The 22,217-nt window shown below is 47.2% G+C and overlaps 1 protein-coding gene across 1 annotated transcript; it reads left to right on the forward strand.

Annotated features, from left to right (window-relative positions):
• Positions 1–613: 613 nt before the first annotated feature.
• On the forward strand, positions 614–4,485 carry LOC119277227 (receptor-like serine/threonine-protein kinase SD1-8). Its single transcript, XM_037558479.1, has 6 exons — positions 614–1,927; positions 2,695–3,041; positions 3,123–3,333; positions 3,429–3,666; positions 3,747–3,897; positions 3,993–4,485. Exons 1-6 carry the CDS (start codon positions 625–627, stop codon positions 4,284–4,286), a joined length of 2,544 nt encoding a protein of 847 aa, XP_037414376.1. The 5' UTR covers positions 614–624; the 3' UTR covers positions 4,287–4,485.
• The last annotated feature ends 17,732 nt before the right edge of the window (positions 4,486–22,217 follow it).

Genomic DNA, 22,217 nt, shown 5'->3' on the forward strand with positions numbered 1-22,217 from the left:
GCCCTATCAGAACCTAACCAACCCTTGGCTCCGACCGAGCCGTTAACGGCTCATCGTCGACTCTGCCGCCATGTGGATACTTAACCACGTCAAAATCTACTCATTTTTCGTCAGCATTTTTTTTGCCATTGCCACTGACAACGATAACGTTCGGTGCATTTTGCCACTTTTTTGAATTGTGGTGGTTTTTTACGAGTTGTGACACGGCTGTGGTGGTTTTTATGCATTTCACTCGTTTTTTACTTGGACGCACAGGTTGTACCGGATACATTCTCTTGCATGTGCACCACTACCGCAATATTCGGATCCGGTACCACAATATCGCAATATCGAACATGTGCCATCGAGGCAGATCCGTTGAAGTTTGTGAATACCCTGCAGCACTGTACAGAGTGGCTCTGAGCAGCGCCAACTCGCGCGAAAACTAGCTGTTCCGGAGGCTTAACGTTGACCTGCAATACTTCTCACTGCTGTTCCACGCTGTCACGCTCATTTGAAGTTTATGGGTTACCACCACTCATCCATTCTTTCGCACGATAACCACGCCGTCTTTCAGTCACAAATTACAGTACTCTCGTATTTGGCGGGGCGCTCGATTCCAGAGAGAGGGAGCGTGGAGAAAGGATGAGGGCGCCTGCGCGCGCTCTACTCGTCGTCTTTGCCACCACCTGCCTCTCCATCTCCATCGCCACCGACACCATCGACCATGCCGCCTCCATCACCGGCAACCAGACGCTGATCTCAGCCGGTGGAATCTTCAGGCTCGGCTTCTACAACCCGCCCGGAAGCTCCGATGCCAGAGCCTACCTCGGCATTTGGTACGCGGGCATCCCTGTACAGACCGTCGTGTGGGTCGCCAACCGCCGGAGCCCGGTCGTCAGCTCCCCCGGCGTCCTCAAGCTCTCCCCCGACGGCCGCCTGGTCATCGTCGACGGCCGGAACACCACAGTCTGGTCCTCCGCGGCGCCCACCAGAAATATAACCACCAAGGTCACCGCTCAGCTTCTCGACGACGGCAACTTCGTCCTGAGCTCTGACGGGAGTGGGTCGAGCCAGAGCGTGGCGTGGCAGAGCTTCGACTACCCGACGGACACGATGCTGCCCGGCATGAAGCTCGGGGTGGACCTCAAGAAGGGCATCGCCAGAAACATCACGTCGTGTAGAAGCCCGACCGACCCCTCGCCGGGGGCCTACACGTTCAAGCTGGTCATGGGCGGACTGCCCGAGTTCTTCCTTTTCCGCGGCCCGGAGAGGATCTACGCGAGCGGGCCGTGGAACGGCGTGGTGCTCACCGGCGTGCAGAACCTCAACGCCGAGGGCTACACGTTCATGGTCGTGTCCAACGCCGACGAGACATACTATGCCTACTACGTCAGCGACCCGTCGGCTCTGTCGCGGCTGATCCTGGACGGCGCGACGGGGCAGCTGCAGAGCTACGTGTGGGGCAACGGCGCGTGGAGCAGCTACTGGTACCACCCGAGCGACCCGTGTGACAGCTACTACAAGTGCGGGGCATTCGGTTTCGGCGTGTGCGAGGTCGGCCAGCCCCCCAAGTGTAGCTGCCTGCCGGGGTTCAAGCCCCGGTCGCCGGAGCAGTGGGAGCAGAGGGGCTGGTCCGGTGGCTGCACCAGGAGCGCCAACCTGAGCTGTGGGTCTGGAGACGGCTTCTGGCCGGTGAACCGGATGAAGCTGCCGGAGGCGACGGAAGCGACGGTGCGCCCCGACATGACCCTGGCCGAGTGCAGGCAGCTGTGCCTGGGTAACTGCAGCTGCAGGGCGTACGCCGCCGCCAACATTAGCGGGGGAATCAGCCACGGGTGCGTCATTTGGGGCGTGGATCTGCTTGACATGAGGCAGTACCCGGTGGTCGTGCAGGATGTGTATATCCGGCTCGCGCGTTCCGAGATCGACGCCTTGAACGCTGCAGGTTAGGACTTTCACAGATTTATTAAAGCGTTTCATTAAGTTATTAACTTGTTATACAGTTCAAAATTAGCAAAATCACATTATAAGCAGTTTTCTATTACTCTCTCCATTCCAAAATAAGTGTCATGGTTTTAGTTCAAATATTTTTTAACAGAGGGAGTAACCTTGTTGAATGTTCATGATTATATTGCTGCTAAATTATCTTAAAATACCTCTTTCATTTCATGCAATTTTGGATTCTATATGCACCAGCCAATTCAACTAGACGTCTTAATTGATGAGAGCATTTTTTTTAAAGGCAGATATATAACTGTAAATTTTATGCAATAGAATGAACTGGTGAGAATATTGATAACACAAGAGGAGAAACAATTGAAGATTATATTTGTGAATTCATTTGCCGCAGCATACATGTCGACGGTTACCAACAAATATAAGCAGATTTTCATGGGCTCAGTAGCCCTCAGCCATTCGTTGGGTATAAAATTGCAAATAGCCATTGATTCTTCTACTGGTAGGATGTCTGTATCACGTATTCGCCATCGCTGGATTAGGCACAGTGCAGTCCACAACATCAAACAAAGATCAAACGTGCAACACGAACTAGCTTCAAAGTGTTCAACACTAATAATTATAAAAAGCATGGATATGATAGATTAAGAGCAAGCATGCTTGTACTGAAATAAGTTAATAACTACTCAATGCGAACAAGCATAATGGTGCAGCGTTAGACAGGCTTACCTCATGTTCACCGCTATTTTATTTCAGCGAACAGTCGGCGTCCGAACAGGAACGTGGTGATCCCCGTGGTCGCCACTATTTTCGGCATGCTTCTCGTGGTGGCGGTTGCCTGCTGCTATTTCTTGAGAACCAAGGCGGTCACAAAGCGTCAGACCGGAATTCCACCAAGTACAAGGGGTGACGTGTTTCCCCTAGGGGTCAGGAAACATTCAGCGCTGAGCACAGCACAGGATCGACAGCTCAATAAGAGCAGGATGAGCAGCGAAAAAGATCTTGAACTTCCGTTGTTCGATCTAGAAGTGATTCTAGCTGCAACAGACAACTTCTCTGCAGATAGTAAGATAGGACAAGGTGGATTTGGTCCCGTTTATATGGTAGGATAAGAATCAAGTAATGGTACAATAGCCTACTTTTACTGATGTAGATTTTTAACATACCTGCAAACTGATGAACAGGCAAAACTTGAAGATGGACAAGAAGTAGCTGTAAAAAGGTTATCCAAGAAATCAGTACAGGGGGTTGTGGAGTTCAAGAACGAGGTAAAACTGATCGCAAAGCTTCAGCATAGAAACCTTGTGAGGCTGCTAGGCTGCTGCATCGACGACCAAGAGAGAATGCTAGTGTACGAGTTCATGCACAACAACAGCCTAGACACGTTCATATTTGGTCGGTTCATTTGTTTATTTTACAGAAACAACTTCTAACAACTTCTGCTGGCAATGCATTTACAATGTGTTTACCTCAATTTAAACCTTGTTCAGATGAAGGAAAGCGCAAGTTACTAGGATGGAAGAACCGATTTGAGATCATTCTGGGGATTGCACGGGGTTTGCTATATCTCCATGAGGATTCAAGGGTCAGGATCATCCATAGGGATTTGAAGGCAAGCAATGTTTTATTAGACAAAAATATGATTCCCAAAATCTCAGACTTTGGTATCGCGAGAATGTTTGGAGGTGATCAGACAACTGCATATACCACAAAGGTCATCGGGACATAGTGAGTATTATCTCTTTGTCACATAATATTACCTTCCAAAAATGAGCTTTCATGCCGAATAATTAAATGGTGGTCTTCAGCGGCTACATGTCTCCAGAATATGCAATGGATGGTGTGTTCTCTATGAAATCCGATATCTATAGCTTCGGTGTACTGGTGCTAGAGATCATCAGTGGCAAGAAGAATCGAGGATTTTACGATGACGAGCTTGATTTGAGCCTCCTTGGTTATGTAAGTACTAACATGATTAATCATCAAAAGTGATTGATCTTTTATTGTTTGTTACTTACATGTTACTGATGTACAATTATGTTGGTCATTTTTAGTCATGGAAGTTGTGGAAAGAAGGTCGGACTGTGGATTTACTAGATGAAGCAATGGGCGGCTCCATTGACTACAGTGGGGTGCTCAGATGCATACAGGTTGCTCTCCTATGTGTTGAAGTGCATCCTAAGAACAGGCCACTGATGTCTTCAGTTGTCATGATGCTGAGCAGTGAGAATGCAACATTGCCAGAGCCAAATGAACCTGGGGTAAATATTGGGAGGAGCACGGACACAGATTATTCTCAAACCCACACTGGAACCAGTTTTACAGGGGATGCAATGAATGATAGGTAGTTTGGAGTAGAAATTCTTGTCACTTTCTTGCTATAGTGGAGTGGACTGGCGAAGGCAATTTTATTTCAATGCTCGTCACGATCCCTTGTAAACTGTATTTATAACAGGCACGAAGAAAAACTTGTAAGTATTACGCGTCCAAAAGCTAGTAAACTAAATACAAGAAAACTGTGTGCTCTAAGTGAAGTACTTGTTTCTGCTTGGTACACACGGAGTTTGTATTTAACTGTTTATTCAATTCCTAGACATCAAACTGAAAAACAACGGTTTACCTGCAATCATATCACATCCATCTCATCATCTTCTTCCTGTCAGTTAATGTCGACAAAGTGCCAAGATTGTGCTCAGTGTAGCGAGAGCATAGTTCGGACACCAGATTCGCCAGATGTCCACAGAAGCTTTTATCTTTAGCTTTATCCTGTTCTTCAATGGCTTCAAGATGACCACGTCTCTTTATCTGAAATTGTGTTAGTATTCTAGTTTCAACATCACGCTAGCAATAACGGAAAACTACAAATTAGCATTACAAAACTGAGTAATCGATTCAAAAGCGCCAACGTTTAGCACCGCCGACGGTGCCGGGGTGCCCTAGAGGGTGTAGCGTCGATTCGTGGTACTGCCCCCGGAGCACGGCCGCAAGCGATGCTGTGAGGGCACACTCACCGGCGTCTCTTGGTCCGCAGGTCGCGCCTCGCTGGGGCGGAACCCGACGCGCGCCCCCCCAGTGCGTGAGGACGGGGTGGCTGGACTGCGACCCAGACATGTGGCGCGACCCAGCCTGGAGCCCTGGACGCACCTTCGATCGGGGAGAGATATCAGCGATCGCGTCGGGGGCAGATTGGGGACTGCGGAGTAGGGATGAGAGCGGCGCCTGATCCGCCCCATTCTGTAGTCAAAATCGACCATGATTAGTCATAATCGCCCCTTAGATTTAGTTTAAATGAACTAATCCCTAAGCTGTAGGGCATCTTTGACAAGTTGTATGTAAGTTTCCTTGGTAAGATGTTAATGTCATCAACCAACAAGTTAAGATATGGCTACTTCAAGGAGTTGTATCTAAGTAGGTGAGAAAATAATACTGAAGCCCAGGTTTCTTTCCCCTACGCTGCGGCTAGGGTTCTCCTCCTCCTGGCGATCGGATCGCCGGTGAGTCCCTCTCCAATACAAACTACTCCTCCCTGGCAATCAATCGCCAACGAGTCCATCCATCATTACCTCTCCCATGCGTAGGGGTGGGTCGTTCTTTCTCTCGGTGCAGATCGCGATAGCGATGGCGGACGACGCCCAGTCAGGAACGAGCGGCGGGTGTGGCGCCGCAATGAAGTCATATCTTGATGAATTTCTGGAACAACTGAACTTGGACGAAGAGGAATTTGATGACTTGGTTATCGACGCAGACGATCCTGAGATCAACGAAAGCGTTAGATGGCTTGCCCTAGCTAGGGTTCATACAGACAAATCCTTTAGCCAAACTGCTTTCTACAGGGAGATGCGTGCGGCGTGGAACACAGCCCAGCCGGTTAGGTTTCGGCCGGTGAGACAGAATCTGTTCGTGGTACAAGCTTCTTGCCTGGGAGATTGGGAGCGCATACTGGATCAAGGACCGTGGTTGTTCAGGAATATGCTTGTGTTGATGTGCCCATATGATGGTTTTACGAAACCTTAGGAGGTACCAATGGAGTTTATGCCAATTTGGTTACAAATCCACAAACTTCCCGAGGGGTTCTGCAAGCAGAAGATTGTGCAACATCTGCTCAGGAACTCCGGTGAGATCTTGGAGATGAGACTTAATGGGAATACGAGGGGAGACTATGTCATAGTGAGGATACGTCATGATGTCAGCATGCCTCTTACAAAATTTGTCAGTATTGTTCGGGGCCAGGAGAGGCAGGTGTTCTTGGTTCGGTATGAGAAACTGACCCGCTTTTGTAGTGTTTGTGGCTTAATTGGTCATGAGTATAAAGAATGTGGTAGTGGTATTCATGGAGAAAAAGATAAGAAGTATGGGGCGTGGTTATATGCGGATGGTCCAAACAAACCACGTCAGGAGAACAACACATGCGAGGTGGTGCTAGGCAATATGAGGCTACACCGCAACGTGAGGGGGGTGGAAAGAAGGTGGTGGATCCTGACATGCTGGATACAGCCACCAGCCCCCCAAAGAAGGGCCATACCCACATGCAGGTCAATCCGGTTGTCAGGAAGAGATTGGCAATGGACGGTGTGGGCTCAGAAGAGGTGAAGGGTACCCAGATTTCGAAGGAAAACACTCTAGCTTTGACCCTTGGGAAGGGGGGGATAAAGGGACTAATTCACCTAGCAGCAGCAATGGAAGTAAGCGAGCAAAAACTAGCTCAGAGGGTGTATCAGGCGATAAATCGGCGGCCTCCCTAGAGGAGGACCGTCGGGCACAATGAGTTTATTATGTTGGAACTGCCGGGGGGGGACCGCCGGACAGTTCTAAGGTTTTGGCCCTCTCAAAAGCCAATTCCCCGGGGCTCATATTCTTATCTGAAACCAGACAAGCCTCAAATAAAATGGAGCGACTCAAGTGGAGATTACAGATGAAGGGTTTTGTGGGGGTGTCGAGCCAGGGCCTGAGTGGAGGGCTTGCCCTCTTCTGGGACGAGAGCTTGCAAGTCACAGTTCTAGATGCTTGTGCACGGTATATAGACGTGCGGATAGTGGATGTAGCGAACGACAAGTCATGGAGGACAACTTTTGTGTACGGGGAGCCGAGAGTGGAGAATCGGCACCGGATGTGGAACTCGCTATCTAACCTAAGGGCGGTTTCTGCTGAGCCTTGGTTAGTATGCGGCGATTTCAACGAAGCTATGTGGCAACATGAGCACCTTTCTCAGTCACAACATTCTGAAAATCAGATGCAAGTGTTCCGGGATTGCCTGCTAGCATGTGAACTTTTGGATCTTGGATTCAGTGGCGTTCCGTTTACATACGATAATGGCCAACAAGGAGGGAGGAACATACGGGTCTGGCTGGATAGGGCCTGCGCGGATGATGCATGGAGGGATTTGTTTCCACTCACGCAGGTGGTTCACCTCGCGACCTCCTGCTCGGACCGCTGCCCGGTTCTCGTTCGGTTATCTGCGGCACCACCGAGAACTAGATCTGCGTCACGTTACGAGATTATGTGGGAACGACACCCCGACTTGACGGCGGTGGTGGCAAAACGTTGGGGCCAAAGCTGCCCAGCTGGGAACTTGGGCGTGGTTCGTGATGCCCTTAAAGAGATGATGATCAAACTGCGGTCATGGAGTAGAGAGAACTTTGGCCACGTCATTTCAGACTTGGAAAAGTTACGAGCAGAATTAGCAGAGCTACAACTGCATGATGCAGCAACTTGATGAACTCCTCTATAGGGAGGAGATGCTTTGGCTTCAGAGATCTCGGATCACATGGTTGAAAGAAGGTGAGCGAAATACAGCATATCTTCATCGCCGTGTGGTGTGGCGTGCTAGGCGGAACTATATACAGTAAACGGGAGGATGGTAAGTGGTGCTCATCCCCGACAAATATGCAGCGCATGGCCACATCATACTTCAAGGAGGTTTATACGAAAGATCCAACTCTCACTCCGGAGAGTGTATTGGAGGGTATAGCATCTAAGGTAACTCAAGGTATGAACGATACCCTTTGTGCTCCCTTCTCGGAGGAGGAGGTATCAAATGCCCTCTTTCAAATCGGTCCGCTAAAAGCACCAGGGACGGACGGCCTTCCTGCGAGGTTCTTTCAACGAAACTGGGCCGTGCTGAAATCTGAAATCATAGCTGCTGTGCTGGAGTTTTTTAAGTATGGAGATATGCTGGATGGGGTGAACGACACGGCCATCGTTCTTATTCCGAAAATCCCTTTCCCAAAGGAACTTAAGGACTTTATACCGATAAGCATGTGTAACGTCATCTACAAGATTGTCTCAAAGTGCCTCGTGAATAGACTAAGGCCGTTGCTTGCGGAGCTCATCTCAGAGAATCAGAGTGCCTTCGTTCCAGGGAGGCTTATCACTGACAATTCGATTATTGCTTTTGAGTGCCTTCACCACATACAGTCGCTGAAACAAAACAAACCGGCAGCATGTGCGTACAAGCTGGACTTGTCGAAGGCATATGACCGCGTTGATTGGGACTTTTTGGAGAAGGCACTTGGTAGATGGGGCTTTGCCCAACAGTGGATTGCATGGATTATGGTGTGTGTGAAATCAGTGAAATATTCGGTCAAATTCAATGGACAATTGCTTGAGAGTTTCATTCCCTCTAGAGGATTAAGGCAAGGTGATCCTTTATCGCCGTTCTTATTTCTTTTTGTTGCTGATGCCCTCTCTGCTCTGTTCTCTAAATCAGTTGAGGAAGGCTCGCTAAAGGGGGTGGCTATATGTCGTGGTGCACCGGTTATCTCCCACCTGTTATTTGTAGATGATACTATGTTGCTTTTTGAGGCGTCTGGCGAGCAAGCGAGCATTGTTAAGGGGCTATTGAACACTTATAGTTCTGCGATGGGTCAACTTATTAACTCGGAGAAGTGTTCCATCCTTTTCTCTGACAATTGCTCTGATGCGGTGGCGGATGAAGTCAAAAGTACCCTCGAGGTTACGCAGCAGGTGTTCGAGCCTAAGTACCTCGGGCTTCCGGTGCCAGAGGGAAGAGTACATAAGGGACAATTCGAATCCCTTCAGGAGAGGTTGAGGAAGAGGTTAATTGATTGGAGTGAACAGTTTGTCTCGTCGGGGAACAAAGAAATTTTGATCAAGGCGGCGGCGCAAGCTATACCTACATATGTCATGAGTGTGTTTCGGCTACCAGCCTCTGTCTGCGATGATTTAACGCGTATGATGAGGCAATACTGGTGGGGAGTGGAGAATGGTAAAAGGAAAATGGCGTGGCTCAGTTGGGAGAAAATGATCTTGCCCAAGGATATGGGAGGAATGGGTTTTAGGGATATGAGATCCTTCAATCAGGCGCTACTCGCGAAGCAAGCCTGGAGATTGCTTGACAATCCGGACAGTTTATGTGCCCGGTTACTCCGGGCCAAATATTACCCCAATGGTAACTTGCTTGACACAGTCTTCCCTACTAGTTCGTCGGCTGTGTGGAAGGGAATCATGCATGGGCTTGAGCTGTTGAAAAAGGGGCTTATATGGCGTGTGGGTGATGGTTCGTTAATTAAGACTTGGCGGGATCCCTGGATTCCAAGGAAGCATGACTTCAAACCGATCACCCCTAAAAGAAATTGTAGTCCCAACTGGGTTGCGGATTTCTTGGATGAATCTGGTGCATGGAATATGCAAATGTGGAGACAATATTTCTGGGATATGGACATCCACGAAATTGTAAAGATCCGGACGTCGCCGAAACGGGGGCAGGATTTTTTGGCTTGGTTTCCAGAGAAGAGCGGTTTGTTCACTGTTAAGAGCGCTTATCACCTCGCAAGAGAATACCAATTGTCAACCTTGACGAGCGCGTCTAGCTCAAACCCAAGCAGACACAGGTCGATCTGGAGACGGGTGTGGGATGCGCGGGTACCACTCAAGATGAGAATCATGGCGTGGAAAGTGCTGTCGGGAGCACTCGCAACAAATTCTTGCAAGAAATATAGACACATATCCACGCGTGATACATGCCCTCTCTGTGGTTTAGAAAAGGAAACCAGCTTCCATGCATTGGTTACTTGTGTGTATGCTCGGGCAATGTGGACGCAATTGCGTTCAGTTTGGAATCTCCCTGATCATCAACTGCTTCGAGATACAGGAAAGGAGTGGCTTCTAAATATCCTGATGAACTGCAACGATGATATGCGGGATTGCACTATAATGTTACTATGGAGGATATGGACACTGAGGTCTGATATGGCGCATGGTAAAGATGTACCAAGTCCGACTGCTACGGCAGATTATCTACAAAGTTATATGCAATCGTTACTTTTGGCCAGGAGATACTCTACTGAGGATATCATAAAGAGGAAGATGCCTCTGCTTGGTGATGAGACGGCCAAGCCGGCCGGGACGGGAATGCAGTTATCATGGCCTCGTCCTGCGGAAGCCCATGCGGCCTTATTGGTCGATGGTTCGTTCTCACTATTGGATGGATCAGCAGCTGCAGGTATGATACTCAGAAGAGCTGATGGGTCTGTTATATTTGCAGCTTACCGGTATATCTTAAACTGCAAGGGATGGCACTAGCAATCCAGCATTGCAACTTGTCAATCATTGTTCAATCTGATTCTATCCAAGCTCTTTTGTCTATGACCGGTGAAAGTCTGTCCCGGTCGGCGTATGGTCATTTAGTTGCTGAGATTCGTCTTCTTTTGGGTGAAAGAGAGTTTGTTCCTTTGAAAATTAAGCGCGAAAAGAATAGTGTAGTAGATTGTTTGGCTGTGTATAGTCGTACAAAAAGAACTACTACTGTATGGCTTGGACAGGGCCCTCCTTGTATTGAGGAGCTTTTGCCACTTGATTGTAACCCTATGAATATGGAATAAAACTCTTTTACCCTCGCAAAAAAAAGTAGGTGAGAAAATAGATGTGATTGGTCTCTATTTCACTCGGGAGCAATGGAGATTGTGCAAGGGTTATTCTAGTTGGCAACTTTATCAACAATTTTTGATGAATATCACCCAACCGATTTCCAAACAAATTTAGAATACTCATTGGCGGTGCTAAATTGTAAGTAATATGAATTGTGTGTCAGATGAAGGAAACAAATGGACATGGGTGAAATAAATGGTGAATTGTCTCCTCCTGACCAGAAAAGCAACATTTTTTTCCTACCATGTCAGTTACTTTTAGCAAGGGTATCTTCGCCAAGAACTACCTTCCTCTGCAAAAGCCACATGAAAACTTTGTCCTTGAAAGGAACCTTTGTTTTTCAAATATGTTTTCTAAAAAGAATAGGACCAAAATTCATAAGATCCGCATTGACTTCATAGTGAAGACACCACTATTGGTTAACCTCCACGGGAACGAATCAGGCATGTGATTTAGATTAATCGACATCAATTTAGAAACCAAATGGATCTACTTGGTCCATGTGTCACCCAGTAAAGCACTACGAAACTAGATGTTCAAGGGACTAGCCTCAAGAATAGAAGCCATTGAATCCTTTATTTCAAAACACAATATTAAACAAGGTCGAGTATTGTAGAGCTAATGGAGTGCCACCCAACCAAGTATCTTTCCAAAAACTAGCCAATTGGCCATCACCAACCTTAAAGGAACCTCTCATAAAAAACGATGACTTGACCTTCATCAAACCCCTCCAAAACGGTGAATCGATATTCTTAGCGTCTACTTGGGATAACGTTTTGGAGGTTAGGTATTTATTGTGCAGCAACTCTTGACAAACACCTTACTTGTTAAGTAGCTTATACAACCATTTGTTGAGTAAGCACTTGTTTTTTATTCTGATGTTCTCAATGCCCAACCTGTCTTACCCTTAGGCCTATGTCCCATTTGGCAAGTCTGCACTTCTGCTTCCGCTCCTCGCATTGCCAAAAGAACCTAAACCGATAAAAATCTAGTATTTTCAACAACCCTTTAGGTACCTCAGAAAACGATAGTATGAACGTTGGCAAACAAGTAAGGACAACATTAATGAGGGCAAGTCGTCCACCGTAAGACAAAAGTTTGCCCTTCAACTGTTGAGTTTCTTTTTGAAGCGATCTTCAATCATATTTCATTCCTTGTTGGTTAGCTTACGACGATGAATAGGAATCCCGGGGTATGTAAACGGAAGGGACCACACTTCACATCCAAACGGTTGCCTATATTGACTCTCCTCCTCTTTGGACTTGCCAAAACAGAAGAGCTTGCTTTTGTGGAAGTTAATTTGAAGACCTAAAAGTTTTTCAAAAAAACACAATATCAACTTCATATTAATTGCCTTTTTAAGGTCATGTTCCATAAAAATGGCAGTGCCATCCTCGTATTGGAGGATAGGCGCGCCTCCATCCACCAGATGCCGGATAAGGCCCGGAACCTGACCATCCTCATTAGCCCTCACTATGAGAATAGCCAACATGTCTATATCAATGTTAAATGAGATTGGTGACATGGGATCCCCTTGCCTTAGTCCCTTCAGGGTTTGGAAATAGTGACAGATGCCATCGTTGACCTTAACCCCAATAAACTATTGGAGATGCCCTTATGCGGAGCTTATCCAAGACGTCCGCTTGCATCCCTAGTGCAGAGCAACTTCAACCATATATAACTGCATCTTGGATTTTGATCATCCACCACCATCCTCCATCTAGGCATCATGCTGGCTTCCTAAGGGCAAGCGAATTGGTTCGGTCGGCTGCCATCTGTAGCACGTGGCCATATCACTTGTAGACGTGTGTGTAAATGATATGTCCATTTTGCATCATGTTTTCCTAGTATTATTTATGGTGCTTTTATGCATTATAACACTTTGGGGAGTAATTATAATGCCTTTTTTCTCAGAACTTGCAAGGTTTAAACAAAGAAGGAGAATACTGGCAGCTAGAATTCTAGACCTGAAAAAGCTACGTCAGAGATACCTATTTTGCACATCTCCAAATGGGCTGAAATTTTACGGAGAATTATTTTAGAATAAATAAAAAATACCAGAGAAAAGGGATTATGGAGGAGGCCACCTAGGTGCCCACTAGGCACCAGGGCGTGCCTACCCCCCTGGCGTGCCCTGGTGGGTAGTGGGCCACCTGGCCTACTTCTGGCAACCATCTTCTGGTATATATTCACATTTGACCTGGAAAATATAGAGGAAGGAATTTCGGGACGGAGTACCGCCGTCTCGAGGCAGAACTTGAGCTGGAGCACTTTTGCCCTCCGGCGGAGCGATTCCGCCGGGGAAACTTCCCTCCAGGAGGGGAAAATCATCGCCATCATCATCACCAACAACCCTCTCATATTTGGGAGGCCAATCTTCATCAACATCTTCAATGGCACCATCTCATCTCAAACCCTAGTTCATCTCTTGTGTTCAATCTTTGTATCAAAAGCTCTGATTGGTACATGTGGGTGACTAGTAGTGTTGATTACATCTTGTAGTTGATGCTAGATGGTTTATTTGGTGGAATATTATATGTTCAGATCCATTATACTATTGAATACCCCTCTGATCTTAAGCATGAATATTATTTGTGAGTAGTTTCCTTTGTTCTTCAGGCCATAGGAGAACTCATGTTGCAAGTAATCATGTGAATTTGATGTTCGTTCGATATTTTGATGATATGTATGTTGTGATTCCCTTAGTGGTGTCATGTGAACGTCGACTACATGACACTTCACCTTCTTTGGGCCTAAGGGAATGCATTGTGGAGTACTTATTAGATGATGGGTTGCTAGAGTGACAGAAGCTTAAACCCTAGTTTATGCACTATTACGTAAGGGGCTGATTTGGATCCATATATTTAATGCTATGGTTAGATTTTTATTTTAATTCTAGTTGTGGATGCTTGTGAGAGGGGTTAACCATAAGTGGGAGGCTTGTTCAAGTAAGAACAGCACCCAAGCACCGGTCCACCCACATATCAAATTATCAAAGTAGCAAAAGCAAATCAAACCAACATGATGAAAGTGACTAGATGAAATTCCCGTGTGTCCTCAAGAATACTTTGCTTATTATAAGAGACTGTTTCGGCCTGTCCTTTGCCATAAAAGGATTGGGCAACCTTTCTGCTCCTATTTTTACTATTTCTACTCGTTGCTTGTTACAATTTATGTTGCTACCAAACAACTTGTTACCACAATTTCAGTGCTTGCAGAAATTACCTTGTTGAAAACCGCTTGTCATTTTCTTTTGCTCCTCGTTGGGTTGGACACTCTTACTTATCAAAAGGACTAAGATTGATCCCCTATACATGTGGGTCATCAAGACTCTTTTCTGGTGCCGTTGCCGGGGAGTGTAGCGCCTTTGGTAAGTGGAAATCGGTAAGGAAAAATTTACATTGCGTGCTGAAATTTACTGTCACTTGTTGTTGGAAATATGCCCTAGAGGCAATAATAAAGGATTATTATTATATTTCCTTGTTCATGATAATTGTCTTTTATTCATGCTATAATTGTATTATCCGGAAATCGTAATACACGTGTGAATACATAGACCACAATACGTCCCTAGTAAGCCTCCAGTTGACTAGCTCGTTGGTCAACAGATAGTCATGGTTTCCTGACTATGGACATTAGATGTCATTGACAACGGGATCATGTCATTAGGAGAATGACGTGATGGACAAGACCCAATCCTAAGCATAGCACAAGATCGTGTAGTTCGTTTTGCTAGAGCTTTTCCAATGTCAAGTATCTTTTCCTTAGACCATGAGATCGTGTAACTCCCGGATACCGTAGGAGTGCTTTGGGTGTACCAAACGTCACAACGTAACTGGGTGACTATAAAGGTGCACTACAGGTATCTCTGAAAGTGTCTGTTGGGTTGACACGGATCGAGACTGGGATTTGTCACTCCGTATGACGGAGAGGTATCACTGGGCCCACTCGGTAGTGCATCATCATAATGAGCTCAAAGTGACCAAGTGTCTGGTCACGGGATCATGCATTACGGTATGAGTAAAGTGACTTGCTGGTAACGAGACTGAACGAGGTATTGGGATACCGACGATCGAGTCTCGGGCAAGTAACGTACCAATTGACAAAGGGAATAGTATATGGGGTTGATTGAATCCTCGACATCGTGGTTCATCCGATGACATCATCGAGGAGCATGTGGGAGCCAACATGGGTATCCAGATCCCGCTGTTGGTTATTGACCGGAGAGCCGTCTCGGTCATGTCTGCATGCCTCCCGAACCCGTAGGGTCTACACACTTAAGGTTCGGTGACGCTAGGGTTATAAGGAAGACTTGTATGTGATTACCGAATGTTTTCCGGAGTCCCGGATGAGATCCCGGATGTCACGAGGAGTTTCGAAAGGGTCCAGAGGTAAAGATTTATATATGGGAAGTTGTCATGCGGACACCGGAAAGTTTTGGGGGCATATCGGTATTGTACCGGAGCAACCGGAAGGGTTCCGGGGGTCCACCGGGAGGGGCCACCCCTCTCGGAGGGCCCCATGGGCCGCATGGGGCAGGGAACCAGCCCCTGGAGGGCTGGGCGCCCCCCTTGGGCCCATGCGCCTAGGGTTGGGGGGGGGAACCCTAAAGGGGGCGCACCCCTTTGCTTGGGGGGCAAGCCCCCTCCCTGGCCGCCGCCCCCCCTCTATATCTCATCTAGAGGGGGCCGGCCCCCCTTCCCCCTTCCCCTATAAATAGAGGGGCGAGGGGAGAGCTGAACACCTGATCCAAGGCGCAGCCCCTCCCCTCCCCAACACCTCTCCTCCTCCGTTAGCGCTTGGCGAAGCCCTATCGGAGTACTGCCTCTCCACCAACACCACGCCGTCGTGCTGCTGCTGGAGCCTTCTTCCTCAACCTCTCCTTCCCCCTTGCTGGATCAAGAAGGAGGAGACGTCGTCCGTTCCGTACGTGTGTTGAACGCGGAGGTGTTGTCCGTTCAGCACTTGGTCATCGGTGATTTGGATCACGGCGAGTACGACTCCATCATCCCCGTTCCCTTGAACGCTTCCGCACGCGATCTACAAGTGGTATGTAGATGCAATCTCTCTCCCATGACTCGTTGCTTAGATGAACTCATAGATGGATCTTGGTGAAATCGTAGGAAAATTTTTAATTTTCTGCAACGTTCCCCAACAGTGGCATCATGAGCTAGGTCTATGCGTAGTTCTCTATTGCACGAGTAGAACACAATTTTGTTGTGGGCGTAGATCTTGTCAACTTGCTTGCTGCTACTAGTCTTTTCTTGCTTCAGTGGTATTGTGGGATGAAGCGGCCCGGACCAACCTTACACGTACGCTTACGTGAGACAGGTTCCACCGACTGACATGCACTAGTTGCATAAGGTGGCTAGCAGGTGTCTGTCTCTCCCACTTTAGTTGGAGCGGATTCAATGAAAAGGGTCCTTATGAAGGGTAAATAGAAGTTGACAAAATCACGTTATGGTTATTCGTAGGTAAGAAAACGTTCTTGCTAGAACCCAATTGCAGCCACGTAAAAGATGCAACAACAATTAGAGGACGTCTAACTTGTTTTTGCAGCAATTGTCATGTGATGTGATATGGCCAGAAGTTGTGATGAATGATGAATGATATATTGTGATGTATGAGATCATGTTCTTGTAATAGGAATCACGAGTTGCATGTCGATGAGTATGACAACCGGCAGGAGCCATAGGAGTTGTCTTTATTTTTGTATGACCTGCGTGTCATTGAAGAACGCCATGTAAATTACTTTACTTTATTGCTAAATGCGTTAGCCATAGAAGTAGAAGTAGTCGTTGGCGTGACAACTTCATGAAGACACAATGATGGAGATCATGATGATGGAGATCATGGTGTCATGCCGGTGACTAAGATGATCATGGAGCCCCAAAGATGGAGATCGAAGGAGCTATATGATATTGGCCATATCATGTCACTACTATATAATTGCATGTGATGTTTATTATGTTTTATGCATCTTGTTTACTTAGAACGGCAGTAGTAAATAAGATGATCCCTTATAATAATTTCAAGAAAGTGTTCCCCCTAACTGCGCACCGTTGCTAAAGTTCGTCGTTTCGAAGCACCACGTGATGATCAGGTGTGATAGATCCTTACGTTCACATACAACGGGTGTAAGACAAATTTACACATGAAGAACACTTAGGGTTAACTTGACGAGCCTAGCATGTACAGACATGGCCTCGGAACATAGAGACCGAAAGGTCGAACATGAGTCGTATGGAAGATACGATCAACATGGAGATGTTCACCGATGATGACTAGTCCGTCTCACGTGATGATCTGACACGGCCTAGTCGACTCGGATCGTGTAACACTTAGATGACTAGAGGGATGTCTAATCTGAGTGGGAGTTCATTAAATAATTTGATTAGATGAACTTAATTACCATGAACTTAGTCTAAAACTTTTGCAAAATATGTCTTGTAGATCAAATGGCCAACGCTCATGTCAACATCAACTTCAACGCGTTCCTAGAGAAAACCAAGCTAAAAGATGATGGCAGCAACTATTCAGACTGGGTCCGGAACCTGAGGATCATCCTCATAGCAACCAAGAAAGATTACGTCCTAGATGCACCGCTAGGTGAAGCACCCATCCCAAAGAACCAAGACGTTATGAACACTTGGCAATCACGTGCTGATGATTACTCCCTCGTTCAGTGCGGCATGCTTTACAGCTTAGAACCGGGGCTCCAAAAGCGTTTTGAGAAGCACGGAGCATATGAGATGTTCGAGGAGCTGAAAATGGTTTTCCAAGCTCATGCCCGGGTCGAGAGATATGAAGTCTCCGACAAGTTCTATAGTTGTAAGATGGAGGAAAACAGTTCTGTCAGTGAGCACATACTCAAAATGTCTGGGTTGCATAACCGCCTGTCCCAGTTGGAGATCAATCTCCCGGACGAGGCGGTCATTGACAGAATCCTTCAGTCGCTCCCACCAAGCTACAAGAGCTTTGTGCTGAACTAGAATATGCAGGGGATGGTGAAGACCATTCCTGAAGTATTCTCGATGCTGAAGTCAGCAGTGGTTGAAATCAAGAAAGAACATCAAGTGTTGATGGTCAATAAGACCACTAAGTTCAAGAAGGGCAAGGGTAAGAAGAACTTCAAGAAGGACGGCAAAGATGTTGCCGCGCCCGGTAAGCCAGTTGCCGGGAAGAAGTCAAAGAATGGACCCAAGCCTGAGACTGAGTGCTTTTATTGCAAGGGGAAGGGTCACTAGAAGCGGAACTGCCCCAAATACTTAGCAGACAAGAAGGCCGGCAACACTAAAGGTATATTTGATATACATGTAATTGATGTGTACCTTACCAGTACTATTAGTAACTCCTGGGTATTTGATACCGGTGCCGTTGCTCACATTTGTAACTCACAGCAGGAGCTGCGGAATAAGCGGAGACTGGCGAAGGACGAGGTGACGATGCGCGTCGGGAATGGTTCCAAAGTCGATGTGATCGCCATCGGCACGCTACCTCTACATTTACCTACGGGATTAGTTTTAAACCTAAATAATTGTTATTTAGTGCCAAGTTTGAGCATGAACATTGTATCTGGATCTCGTTTGATACGAGATGGCTACTCATTTAAATCTGAGAATAATGGTTGTTCTATTTATATGAGAGATATGTTTTATGGTCATGCCCCGATGGTCAATGGTTTATTCTTAATGAATCTCGAATGTAATGTTACACATATTCATAGTGTGAATACCAAAAGATGTAAAGTTGATAACGACAGTCCCACATACTTGTGGCACTGCCGCCTTGGTCACATAGGTGTCAAACGCATGAAGAAGCTCCATACTGATGGACTTTTAGAGTCTCTCGATTATGAATCATTTGACACGTGAGAACCATGCCTCATGGGTAAAATGACCAAGACTCCGTTCTCCGGAACAATGGAGCGAGCAACCAACTTATTGGAAATCATACATACTGATGTGTGCGGTCCAATGAGCGTTGAGGCTCACGGAGGATATCGTTATGTTCTCACTCTCACCAATGACTTAAGTAGATATGGGTATGTCTACTTGATGAAACACAAGTCTGAGACCTTTGAAAAGTTCAAGGAATTTCAGAATGAAGTAGAGAATCAACGTGACCGAAAGATAAAATTCCTACGATCGGATCGTGGAGGAGAATATTTAAGTCACGAATTTGGTACACACATAAGAAAATGTGGAATCGTTTCACAACTCACGCCGCCTGGAACACCTCAGCGTAACGGTGTGTCCGAACATTGTAATCGCACTCTATTGGATATGGTGCGATCTATGATGTCTCTTACCGATTTACCGCTATCATTTTGGGGATACGCTCTAGAGACAGCTACATTCACTTTTAATAGGGCACCGTCTAAATCCGTTGAGACCACACCGTATGAATTATGGTTTGGGAAGAAACCTAAGCTGTCGTTTCTAAAAGTTTGGGGATGCGATGCTTATGTCAAGAAACTTCAACCTAAAAAGCTCGAACCCAAGTTGGAAAAATGCGTCTTCATATGTGACGCCCCCGATTCAATCGTACACTAATCATGCACGCAAATGTGTACGATCAAGATCAGGGACTCATGGGAAGATATCACAACACAACTCTACAAATAAAAAAAAAGTCATACAAGCATCATAATACAAGCCAGGGGCCTCGAGGGCTCGAATACAAGTGCTCGATCATAGACGAGTCAGCGGAAGCAACAATATCTGAGTATAGACATAAGTTAAACAAGTTGCCATAAGATGGCTAGCACAAACTGGGATACAGATCGAAAGAGGCGCAGGCCTCCTGCCTGGGATCCTCCTAACTACTCCTGGTCGTCGTCGTCAGCCTGCACGTAGTAGTAGGCACCTCCAATGTAGTAGTCGTCATCGACGCTGGCTCCTGGCTCCTGGACTCCAGCATCTGGTTGCGACAACTAGAAAGAAAGGAAAGGGGAAAAAAGGGGGGAGAAAGCAACCGTGAGTACTCATCCAAAGTACTCGCAAGCAAGGAACTACACTACAAATGCATGGGTATATGTGTAAGGAGGCCATATCAGTGGACTGAACTGCAGAATGCCAGAATAAGAGGGGGATAGCTAGTCCTATCGAAGACTACGCTTCTGGCAGCCTCCGTCTTGCAGTATGTAGAAGAGAGTAGATTGAAGTCCTCCAAGTAGCATCTCCAAGTAGCGTCTCCAAGTAGCATCTCCAGTAGCATCGCATAGCATAATCCTACCCGGCGATCCTCTCCTCGTCGCCCTGCGGAAAAGCGATCACCGGGTTGTCTATGGAACTTGGAAGGGTGTGTTTTATTAAGTATCCGGTTCTAGTTGTCATAAGGTCAAGGTACAACTCCAAGTCGTCCTGTTATCGAAGATCACGGCTATTCGAATAGATTAACTTCCCTGCAGGGGTGCACCACATAACCCAACACGCTTGATCCCATTTGGCCAGACACACTTTCCTGGGTCATGCCCGGCCTCGGAAGATCAACACGTCGCAGCCCCACCTAGGCTCAACAGAGAGGCCAGCACGCCGGTCTAAACCTAAGCGCACAGGGGTTTGGGCCCATCGCCCATAGCACACCTGCACGTTGCGTACGCGGCCGAAAGCAGACCTAGCCTAGTGGCGTTCCAGTCCAATTCGGCGCGCGCCGCTCCGTCGCTGACGTCTGAAGTACTTCGGCTGATACCACGACGTCGGGATACCCATAACTACTCCCGCGTAGATGGTTAGTGCGTATAGGCTCGTAGCCGACTCAGATCAAATACCAAGATCTCGTTAAGCGTGTTAAGTATCCGCGAACGCCGAACAGGGCCAGGCCCACCTGTCTCCTAGGTGGTCTCAACCTGCCCTGCCGCTTCGCCACAAAGTAATAGTCGGGGGCCGTCGGGAACCCAGGCCCACCTCTACCGGGATGGAGCCACCTGTCCTTTCAGCCCCCTCGTCAGAATCACTTGCGGGTACTCAATGAGCTGACCCGACTTTAGTCACCATCTTTATAGTATGTATGTATGTATAGTATATACCCGTGATCACCTCCCAAGTGATCACGGCCCGATAGTATAGCAAGGCAGACTGACAAGAATGTAGGGCCAATGATGATAAACTAGCATCCTATACTAAGCATTTAGGATTGCAGGTAAGGTATCAACAGATGTAGCAACAATGTCAGGCTATGCATCAAAATAGGATTAACGAAAGCAGTAACATGCTACACTACTCTAATGCAAGCAGTATAGAGGAGAATAGGCGATATCTGGTGATCAAGGGGGGGGCTTGCCTGGTTGCTCTGGCAAGAGAGAGGGGTCGTCAACTCCGTAGTCGAACTGGTCAGCAGCAGCGTCGGTCTCGTAGTCTACCGGAGAGAAGAGGGGGAAGAAATAATGAATACAAAGCAAACAAAGCACCACAAAATATATCAAGGCAATACGCGGTGTTCGGTGTGCCCTAACGCGGTAGTAGGTGATACCGGTGAAGGGGGGAAAACATCCGGGAAAGTATTCCCGGTGTTTCGTGTTTTCGGACAGATGAACCGGAGGAGGAAAGTTGCGTGTTTGATATGTTAGGGGTGTGTGGTGGACGAACGGGTTGCGTATCCAGAATCGTCTCGTTGTTCTGAGCAACTTTCGTGTTGAAAATATTTTAATCCGAGTTACGGATTAAAAGATATGATTTTCTAAAGATTTTATGAATTTTCTGGAATTTATTTAATTATTTAACGCTAACATTATCCAGAATAGTGTATGCTGACGTCAGCATGACGTCAGCATGGCGTCAGCAGTCAACAGGGGTGTTGACTGGTCAATCTGACGTGTGGGACCCACTGGTCATAGACTGTTTAGGCTAATCACTGTTTAACTAATCTAACTACTGTTTAATTAAACTAATTACTTAATTAGGTTAATCTAATTATGATTAATTAACTTAATTAATTCCTTAATTAATTAATTAATTTAATTATTATTTATTTATTTAATATATATATATATATTTAATTCTTTTTTTTATAAAACCGTTCTGGGCGTGGGGCCCCCTGTCATAGGCCAAGGCCCCTAACGGGCATACGGGCAGGCTGGTGCGGGCGAAGCCGCACCCCTGCCCGATAGCAAGGCGAGGCCGGTTCGGGGCCAGAGTGGGCGCGAGCAGCGCGGGCCACAGCCGGCGGCGACGGCCGCGGTAGGTGGGGGCAGCAGCGCCGGCGGCCACCGCAGCGGAGAGGAGTCCTGGGACGGAGCGCGCGAGAGCGGGCACCGGCGAGCGTGGCCGCGGCCAACGGGGACAGAGGCGGGGCGCGTGTGTGCGGTCGTGGGCGCGGGCAGTGGGCAGTGGCGGGACTGCGGCTGTGGCCTCGCGGGCGCGCGCGGGCGCCGGCGAGGCGCGGGCATGCCC

Source organism: Triticum dicoccoides, chromosome 3B (assembly GCF_002162155.2).
Source record: "Triticum dicoccoides isolate Atlit2015 ecotype Zavitan chromosome 3B, WEW_v2.0, whole genome shotgun sequence".
NCBI classification, from domain to species: Eukaryota; Viridiplantae; Streptophyta; class Magnoliopsida; order Poales; family Poaceae; genus Triticum; species Triticum dicoccoides.